At 41.2% G+C, this 10,348-nt stretch overlaps 1 protein-coding gene across 1 annotated transcript; it reads left to right on the top strand.

Moving 5' to 3' along the window:
• Window positions 1-6,972: 6,972 nt before the first annotated feature.
• LOC147887640 (uncharacterized) lies at window positions 6,973-8,701 on the top strand. Its single transcript, XM_087393712.1, has one exon. It carries the CDS (start codon window positions 7,139-7,141, stop codon window positions 8,447-8,449), a length of 1,311 nt encoding a protein of 436 aa, XP_087249838.1. The 5' UTR covers window positions 6,973-7,138; the 3' UTR covers window positions 8,450-8,701.
• Window positions 8,702-10,348: the final 1,647 nt, after the last annotated feature.

The raw sequence follows: 10,348 nt of genomic DNA, 5'->3' as shown, positions 1-10,348 counted from the left end.
GCCTCCTCATCTTGTTTTAAGATTTTGTGTAAATATAAGATCTTGTCTCAAGGTTTCGTATCATAATGGTATCCAATATTAACCACGAACTTAAATAGCTTTAACTTACTGATAATCCATCAACACATGCAACACCAATGGTGGGTACTGGTTCGGGCTCCTCCCCATACATCTGCAAGTGGTGCATGATAATACAGCGTTGATGTTGTACTTCTCGCTTGTAATGAGTGCAATGACAATACAACCTCTCCGTAAGCCACTTTGTGCTCCCAGACGTTGGCGCATCATCTGATGAGCTTCCACTTGTCCCTTCCATCTGCACACTTATAAAATCACAACATAAGTTGTAAGGAAATATATTAACAGTAATAAAATAGCACTATGAGCTTCTTTTTTAACTTTAAACAATAAGTGTCCTAAAGCGTCGCTATATAGCGACATTTTGCTCTGTTCCGTCGCTATATAGTGATGCTTTTAAATAAAAGCGTTGCTATATAGCGACTGACCGGCATCGCTATATAGCAACGCTGTGGGCTAAAACCCAAAACCCTGTGATGCGGCGCTTTCTTTAGCAATCTCTATTCTGAGAAAAGCAATCTCTCCTCCCACCTATATTTGATGACCTTGCTTTCCTCCTCTCTATTCTCCACTTCTCACCACTACTCACCCCTCTCCTAACACTTGTGCTCCCTCTCCACCCTTCTCCCTCTTTGCTTGTGTGAAAAGAAGTTTTTCAAGAAGGTGAGTGTCTCTTTTTTGTGAGATTTAGTTTTGTGAGTGTTAAAGCATGTTTCTCCTTGTATTGCTAAGGCTATATGCTAGTTTTCATGCTTGATTTTCAAGAGTTAGAGACAAAAAACGAGATTTTGTGACCTCGCTTTCCTCCTCTCTATTCTCCACTCCTCACCACTACTCACCTCTCTCCTAACACTTGTGCTCCCTCTCCACCCTTCTCCCTCTTTGCTTGTGTGAAAAGAAGTTTTTCAAGAAGGTGAGTCTCTTTGAGCAATATAGGTTCATTTTTTGTGAGATTTCGTTTTGTGAGCGTTGAAGCATGTTTCTCCTTGTATTGCTAAGGCTATGTGCTAGTTTTCATGCTTGATTTTCAAGGGTTAGAGACAAAAAACGAGATTTTGTAAAAGAAAGAAGACTCACGTCTTCTAGTCTTTTTTGTATTTCTCTTCCTCCTCTTTCTCCTTGTCTCCTCAATCCAATCCCTTTGAGAAGTTGCTTCTTTAAACTCCTCCTTCCTCTAACTAGTTATTTAAAAAATGGTATGTTTCCTCTCTTTTGTAGGGCCAGTCCACAAAACACCGAGCGGGACTATTCCAAGTAAGACAGTGCTTCCTCTTTTTTTCTTTTGTTATTTTTGTTATTTGCATTGGCCTGTAGCTAGCGCCTTGCAGTGATGGGCGTAGGAACCCTCTCTTCCCCTGTCTTCCCTCTTCTTTCCCTCTTTTCTCTTCCTTCTCTTCTTTTTCCCTCTTCTTTTTCCCCTCTTTCAATCTCTTTTCCCCTCTTCTTTTTTCCCCTCTTTCAATCTCTTTTTCCCTCCTTTCCTTCTCTTCTTTTTTCCCTCTTTCAATCTCTTTTCCCCTCTTCCTTCTCTTATGTTTATGCTCTCTCTTTTTCTTTTATGCTTAAGCTTTCTCTCTTTTTCTTTTATGCTTATATGCTCATGCATAAGTATAAGCATATGCTTTGTTTCCTTTTCCTCTTCTTCCTCTTATGCATAAGCATAAGCATATGTCTCCTTCTCTTATGCTCATGCATAAGCATAAGCACGAGCATATGTCTCCTTCTCTTATGCTCATGTATAAGCATAAGCATAAGCATGAGCATATGCCTCCTTCTCTTATGCTTATGCTTATGCATGAGTATATGTCTCCCTCTTTCAATCTCTTTTCCTCTTTTCCTCTCTCTTTCCCCCCCTCTTTCCTCTCTTTCAATCTCTTTTTCTCTCTTTTTCTTTTATGCTTAAGCTTTCTCTCTTTTTCTTTTATGCTTATATGCTCATGCATAAGCATAAGCATATGCTTGTTTCATTTCCCTCTTCTTCCTCTTATGCATAAGCATAAGCATATGTCTCCTTCTCTTATGCTCATGCATAAGCATAAGCATGAGCATATGTCTCCTTCTCTTATGCTCATGCATAAGCATAAGCATAAGCATGAGCATATGTCTCCTTCTCTTATGCTTATGCTTATGCATGAGCATATCAATCTCTTTTTCTCTTTTCCTCTCTCTTTCCCCCCCTCTTTCCTCTCTTTCAATCTCTTTTTCTCTCTTTTTCTTTTATGCTTAAGCTTTCTCTCTTTTTCTTTTATGCTTATATGCTCATGCATAAGCATAAGCATATGCTTTGTTTCCTTTCCCTCTCCTTCCTCTTATGCATAAGCATAAGCATATGTCTCGTTCTCTTATGCTCATGCATAAGCATGAGCATGAGCATATGTCTCCTTCTCGTATGCTCATGCATAAGCATAAGCATAAGCATGAGCATATGTCTCCTTCTCTTATGCTTATGCTTATGCATGAGCATATGTCTCCCTCTTTCAATCTCTTTTCCTCTTTTCCTCTATTTCCCCCCCCCTCTTTTCTCTCTTTCAATCTCTTTTTCTCTCTTTTTCTTTTATGCCTATATGCTCATGCATAAGCATAAGCATATGCTTTGTTTCCTTTCCCTCTTCTTCCTCTTAAGAGTAGGAGGGGCTGCTTATGTTGTGCTGACTCGAGAGATGCAGACGAGTCAGCACACTCATATTCCTACAGGTCTCCACTTGGTCCCGAGGCACAATATCAGCTAGGTCCCTTGCCCTCTCCTACTCCCACTACTACTTCTCGCTCAGGAACTCGCTCAGGAAGCACTCGCACAGCTTCCACTCACTCTGACTCTGCCACTACCATGAGTCCTCCTTACCCAGTCGAGGACCTCTCCTATCAAATCATGGATGTCGGAGAGATAATAGAAGATAGAAAGGGCAAAGTAGTGATGGCCACCATGAGGCGGTTGATGAGCCACCACTTTAAGAGCGGCATTGCTACTGATTGGCAGTATCAAGATGACCGAAAGAAGCAAGCGGTCATCGATGAATTAAAACAAAAATACCCTAACCCGCCAAATTGGGAGTTCAATGAGAATTATATGCGAGAGCGCATGGGTTTGGTCTTGAAGCATCGTAGATCAACCTTGCGTACTTCCATCGCAAAGGGGATGGCTAAACCTTGCCGGGTAGACAAAGCTGATTGGAAGTTCTTCAAGAAGCAGAATAGGGACCATCCCGAAATGTTCGAGGGTCAGAGGAGGGCTGCGAGGAGATGGCTGGATGCCGTAGGTACTTCACACTTTGGTGCAAGTGGACGGTTGGCGTTCGAGGCAACCGTGGTAAGCGTACTTCTTCTAATTTAATGCATTGTTCTATTTGTTTTACTACATATTACATGCACTTTATCTAACTCTCGTAAATTGGATTCATAGCAAGCTGCGATGGGTCGTCTTCCTACAGATGCAGAGATGCGATGCGCGTTTCACATAGGAACAAAGCTATGGTTTATTGAGCAGGAGGCAATGGGAGCGATGGTCAATTGGGCTGAGGTGGCTGCTCGCACGGTATAAGTCTACTCCTACTTTTAATCTCACTTTTTAAATTGTTTTATTCTTTAAGTTCCAATCTAATTTTCAATTAATATGGTTTCACTCTTAGGGTCAAAGCTCGAGCGTCCCATCATCGGAGGCGAGCGATCATGAGGGCCAGGGATCAGGCATACCTGATGAGGGTCAGGGAGCAGGCGCAGCTCACGAGGACTAAGGATTAGGCTAGCAAGACAAGGACGAGGAGGGCGACGATGACGATTCGAATGAGTAGTAGTAGTAGTAGTTTGCATATACTTCGCCATGTATATCGACTCCTTTGAGCAATTTCGTATCACCCTTTTCGAAAGGGTAATTTTGTAACAAACAATGTTGTATATCTTCGACATGTATATGCTTTTGTTGCTTGATCATTTATTAGTGGGGCAAAACAGGGCTTGCTATGGTCCTGTTTAGCCCTACTAATGCTTTTTTTAAAGTTTTGTTAATCATCGCTACATAGCGACGTTTACCAGTGTCACTATATAGCGACATTTATTAGCATCACTATATAGCGACGCTTTATAGCGATCATTCTTTTCCAATGCTTATAACGACGTTTGCACTCGTTTAAAAAAAAATAGTGTAAAAAACGTTGGTATTTTCATCGGAAAAGGGCCTATGCCTTGTAGTGTTTTTTTCTAACTGGTTTCATTTTCTCTTCTTTTTTAGTTTGTACTTTATTAATCAACTGGATTCACATCACAAGGGAGCCTCTTTGTAAGAATAAAACACTGTGGTAGTAGACTTGGCATACATTTTGATCTTTTCAAGTAGGATACAAGGTAAGAGAACGCTTTCATGTTTACTTTGAAATGTCCAAAGGAAGATATAGGTGTAAGAAATTCAAGGATCATTGACCTTGGAAAAGATGTAACCACCATCTTGGAATTTGCATTGTGATTGCGTACAAAATGCAAAGACTTGCAAGTTGGTTTTGAGAACTTCTATGACTAGTTAAATCCCTTAGTTATTATGTGCCACTCTTTTTCTAAAATTCTTGAACGACTAGCTAGATGAGGGTAACTCTACATGTAGCCTTGCATGGAGGAAGTTCATGCCACAAGTCGATCTTTAAGGTAGTCAAAGGATATTTTTTTCAAATCCTTCTTTAGAAGGGATTCAATGAAAGGGAAAGATTAGATGCATCAATAGACACCTGGGGTATAATCCTATAATCTATTTGAGGCAATCAATGAATGAGTCTTCCTTTATAAACCAAGAGGAATTTTTATTTGTGAGACACACATATGAAGAATGGTTCAAGGCTTTCAACCTTTGTATCACAATTTATTTATAGACAGTCGTATACTATTGAAGACAAGGACGCATTTAAAATTGATCCTAATCAATTGTAAGAAAAGTGGCTCATACATGAAATGGGCTATAAAGAGATTTCTTTATCATTATGGGCAAAATCCGAACCTATTTTATCAAAGAGCATATCCTCAATTTTGACATGGTTTTTAGGTTAATGAAATTCATAAAGACTATAAATTTGTTATAAAATTTACATGGGAGCATTATTTAAATCCCTTAAGTCGTATAGATCATCTTCCAATAGCTCTTTCCTTTTTGTAGGAGCTTGTTCATTGATCATCCCTACTATATATATCCAATATTTCATTTCATGATATTTGGAATGTTAATCTAAATATGGTTTTTCTTGAAGCCAGTGAAAAAGTTTATTAAATCTCAATCTATTCACTTCTTTTGCTCATACAATTCATCTTGTTCCATGATAAAGAAGTGATGCATCTTTGAATCTCAGCTTCATATCTTATAACGCTATGTTTATGTGTGCATGAAGGCCAACTGTATTTTTCTCAATGCAGTTGAGTTGTTCATGATTGGGCTATCTTTTCACATGTTTATGATTCTCACACATTGTGCCATTATATGTAAGTGTTTTTAATTTGAAATCCAAACATGGCCACCTATTTTACATGGATGGGCGCATGTATGGAGGTAGGCTGAGTAAAGGTGAGTATCTTTGACAAAGTAGTATGGCACTTTATATCTCAATGTCAATGGCAAATCATATAAAAGACTATGAAGTCCATTGTATATGGTCAAGGTACAAGTTGAAGAAGCTTTGTTGACCAACATCAATAAAGTATTTGAAAAGGCGAGTGGTTGTAGAGAGGATGTTAGCATCTACACAGTGACTTGATGCTGCATCCCCGTCACAGTATCACCATCTAGCACGACCAAATTTGGGCTACGTTTGCTAGAAGGTCTTAGGGAATTGATTTTTGGCACTTGGCCCAACCACCCTTTAAAGAATACCGCTACCAAGCAAATGGAATTATAGTATATGATGGAGATGATAAAATGCATTAGTATGGAATGTGATGTTGCATTAAGAACACCAACCATATGAATCGTATTAGAAAAGACCTTTGAGGAGAAACAAATTAAAAATTTGCTCGAAGCATAATAATGTATACATACTTGATATGATACTTGGGGAAAACAGTTCGAGGTGTATTTTTGTCAATGCTTCATATAGTTAAACCATGTCTAGCCTTTGGTGGAAAGCATGGCTTGGTAGACCAGAGTTATGGATGGACAGCTGGGGATGCAAGAGGCAAATATCTAGTATTATAGATGATATTTTGTAAGAGGAGTGGAAATCTAGTGAAACGAAAATGCAACTTCTGACATTGTGATGGAGTTGTTGACATCAGTTGTTGATGGACTGGGTAACCCATCACTCTATGATCAATGAAACCACACCTAGTTTGTGCATAGAGGCTTGGCTCAGTGAGGGAAGGGAGGAAGCAATGTTTGTAGGCACCAACGCGGCCAAGTTGAAAACAAGGTGGCAATCACTATGGCCGTGCTTAAATGAAAGGTAGAGTAGTTGAGATAGTTTTAAAGGAAGGCACCTTTAATGCCCATGAAGACCTAACACAAAATCAAACACTAGCCAAATTTCCAATACAGTCAACTTGACCAAACTTCCTACACTTGGCCCAAATTAGCCCAAGAAAAACCAACACTTTCCATAGACGAGGACGAGGAGGGAAGGAGGGCCATGAAAATCATCATTCCCATGAATTTAAGGACAAGGCGCCAGAGCAATCAGTCTCTAGTTTTTGCATCTCCAAAAGCAAGGGTTATAGGCGATAGCTAGAGCGCAAGTTTATAAATGTGTTGTTGGACCTCTAAAATTCTTGTTCAAGGGACAATATCCAATAGGGGGTGACAAGATTCGGACGTGGAATGACGGTGGGGAGGGGGTCAGCAAGGTTTGACTGTTGACTAAGGGAGGATTCGTATATATGAAGGCGGCGTGTATTTGTGGAGTGTCTGCCATTTCATATTTTGCCTGGTAAGGTCTTTTTCGCCATAGCCAAAAGCTTCAAAGCTTCACAAGATAACTTCGCCATAGCTTTCAGCACCCATGCTTCTCTACTCCTTGGATTGAAAGATCATTCCACTAGCTTTCTTCTCTACTCCTTCGATTGAGAATCCATCCTCCTTGCCTGCTTCCCTCTCGCAATGCTTTCCTCGCGATCATCTCCCTCTTCCTGGCCGCATGACGCACCTGCTGCTTCCCACCCTTGGTTCCTCCCCACCTCCCAAACCCTTTCCCAGCAGCTTCCTCTCTCCTCCGAGCCACCTTCTCAGAGCTCTCCTTCCCCCCCCACGTCCGTCATAGAAGGTGTCAGCGATTCCTTCTCCGCACTGCGGGCTTCTCCCCAGCCGCCCAGCAATGCTCCATGGCCGGGTGATCACCGTGACCCTGGCGCTCTGCTCCGTGCTTGGCAGCATCACGCTGCTTTCTCTTCCATGTGTGCCCAATCGCTCCTTTCCACTGAAGCTTTGCAAGGCGGTTTGTCGTCTCAGCAAGATTGCGCAGCGTTGCTCACCACCGTTAAGCCTGAGGAAGTGGGCTGGCCAACGTCGTCCGGGGGAGCAAAAGGTGCCACAGGAAGCTCTTTGTCGTCTTCCTCGTACACACCCACATCTGCGGCCTTATCTGTGCACGCAGCTCCGGGTGCTGGAGTCAAGAAAACGAGCAAGAGACGATCCAGAGCAATGAGTAAACCTCCCATAACAGTTCTCTCAGCTGACATGTCTAACTTCCGAGACATGGTTCAGAAACTGACAGGCATACCGACGTCCCCATCCGTGCAACGCAACGGATTTCACCTTTGGACTACCCCCTCCGGGATTTCTGTTTTGAAGCCGCACTCTTCTACTCATAGCACTCACGATCTGCCTACTCTAGACACTAGTTCCGGTTTCTTTCTTGTAGACGGTAATTCGTCCGTAACTCCCGCATCCTCCGGGATATTTCAAAACGACAGTTTGTTCCAAAGCTTTTCTAGCCAGCAGTTTCTGCAAGCTGCCTCGCAGCTACAGACCGATTCGTCTTTTAACGCCACTTGGGCGAACCATCTCGCCTTGAATGGAAGCCATCTTAAATCTGTGCTTGACAGCCAATTAGCAAACCAAGGCAATCCCAACGACCGACATAGCACTTCAACGCCCAATTTGCCAGACTTCGCTGATCGTGAAAAAATCGACAGGGCAAGTAGGGAAAGGCTCTTCGCGGAAATATTGCTGCAGGAAAGTTTGAATGGGACAGCGAAGCTTCCCATCGACAAAATGCCGACTCAAAGTATGGTCGAAGTCGAGACTTTTAACAGAATAAAGGCTGCACAGTTGGAGCGTTTCCTCTTAGGGAACGATAGATTAGAAGTGGAGTTTCCAGGCAGATCAACTCTGCATCCTCTGGCCGATTCGTGGATGTCCTGTGAGGCGATCCATGCAGCACCGAAAATGGAGCTGGCGCACAGTGCTTGAAGTCAACAATGGGGTGGCGAAAAACGACAAACCTGTCGAAATCCACAATACTAAGCTTCTACGGAAAGCCAGTGCACTGTATCGATTTGTAAATAGAAGGAAAGTGGTGAAGATCAGCAGCCTGAGCATTCCTGATTATGCAAATTCTGAAGATCTCCTGAGACATTCAAATTGTACGCTTGATGGGCTAAGTTTGTTCTTTGGCCGGTTTCTGTTTCCTGAAACTAGTTTTTATAAAACTACATTTCATCATCTTTGTTTGCTGCAGTCCAAGATGTCATTCTTTGCTCCTTTAAACCCTATGAAAGTGTATGAGTAAGAGAGAGAGAGAGAGAGAGAGAGAGAGAGGAAGCTCAGACTGTTTGAACTCAGAGTACAACACGCAGAGATGCGTTTTCGTTGAATGATCTTGAGTCCTCTCTCACTGTGCACTTATCTAAACAGAACGCCGCCTACACCAAAAACCATATGTTCAATGCTCCTCCCACCCTCAACAAGGGAGAGTGAGAACGAGAAGCATTCCATTCAAGAGGAGTAAGATTTTGTCGTGCTTTGTTCCCCAATAGAGATCATTCCCGATCTGGTCGAGAGTTGCTAGGGTAGGTGCTACTCAGGAGCTCAAGTACTATAAAAGCTAAAGTAGTATACTCCTCTTGAGCAGAGATGGCAAGGCTAGATTCATATCCATTGGTGATGCATTTCCTGGAATGGAAGAATCTATCAAAGGAATTGAAAGAACAAGGGATAGAAGGAAAAAACCTTCAAATGAAAAACATTTATTTGAAGAAATTTGAGTCATTTCAAGAACTAAAAAAGAAAAGACTCTTAAGAGGGCCAAGAATTCTTCTAGTAAAAGCAAACATCTTTTGAAGAGGACCGAATCCAGATCATTGAATTACCACATAAAATCAATGGTATAGATGCAATGTTGTGGTCTCCAAATTTTGAATCTCTCTACTACTTGGTTGCTTATATGAGGATATTTATGAAGTATGCACACACTCTAGTGTGCCATGCATGCTTGGGTCTTAAACTTTAAACCTATTAGAAAGGGGGAATTGGCAATGATGTGGCCATCAAGGCTCAAAGATTATACTACATACTCGGGTCTTTAACTTAAAACCCTTTAGAAAGAAGTTGGCAATGATATGACCACCATCCAGAGCAGAAAAAGGTCTCAAAGATCATACTAAGCTATTGTAAGCTTGCACACTAAAATATTATCTATCTTCATGATGATTAGTAAGATGGGCGATTCACCCTTTCAAGTATTTATTTGTGAAAAGACTTTTAACAAATCTTGCTTTTAACCTCACTAGCATTGCACTTGGGAAGATATTGGTTTGAGGCTATCATGTTTAACTTTTAATGATGAACCTTTGCATATGTAGTGAAACAATTTATTACTTTGTAGAGCCCCTTTGGAAGGGCTCAGGTTACTGCGTAATGTGTTAGAACCTAAAATTTTATTATTATCCCCAAGTCGTGCATGAGTCAATCCAAACTTCTACTAACCCTAGTATCTTAATCTATCTCCTTTTCTTACATCCTTTGCTATAGAAAATGTTCAATTATTGCCTACAAAACATGCACAAAGACACAAGTCTGAGTTTGCACGTATAGGCAATAGATATTCATCCATGCAACTTTTCATAAAACTATCTTTTAGAATGAGAACACTTCCACATGCTATTGGGAGCCAACCCTACCTCTAGTCCAAAGGCTCTCACTATAATGCCAACGCATACTCCTTCTCCTTAATAGACTTGTATACAACCATATATAGTTTCTTTTTACTATTTCAATGCATAGAATCATTGTTAGTAGAGTCAAATAGAATCATTACCTACTTATGTTGAGTGACCTATGTACATATGATGTAGATAATTGAGTGGGCTC

The sequence above is a fragment of the Dipteris shenzhenensis genome, chromosome 22 (assembly GCF_047967505.1).
Source record: "Dipteris shenzhenensis isolate YYH24624 ecotype China chromosome 22, Dip_SZ_1.0, whole genome shotgun sequence".
NCBI lineage: Eukaryota > Viridiplantae > Streptophyta > Polypodiopsida > Gleicheniales > Dipteridaceae > Dipteris > Dipteris shenzhenensis.
This window is presented reverse-complemented; position numbering and strand designations above follow the sequence as displayed.

Excerpts from the sequence above, each read along its gene's own strand:
- LOC147887640 (XM_087393712.1), top strand. The coding sequence starts at position 7,139 with ATGCTTTCCTCGCGATCATCTCCCTCTTCCTGGCCGCATGACGCACCT.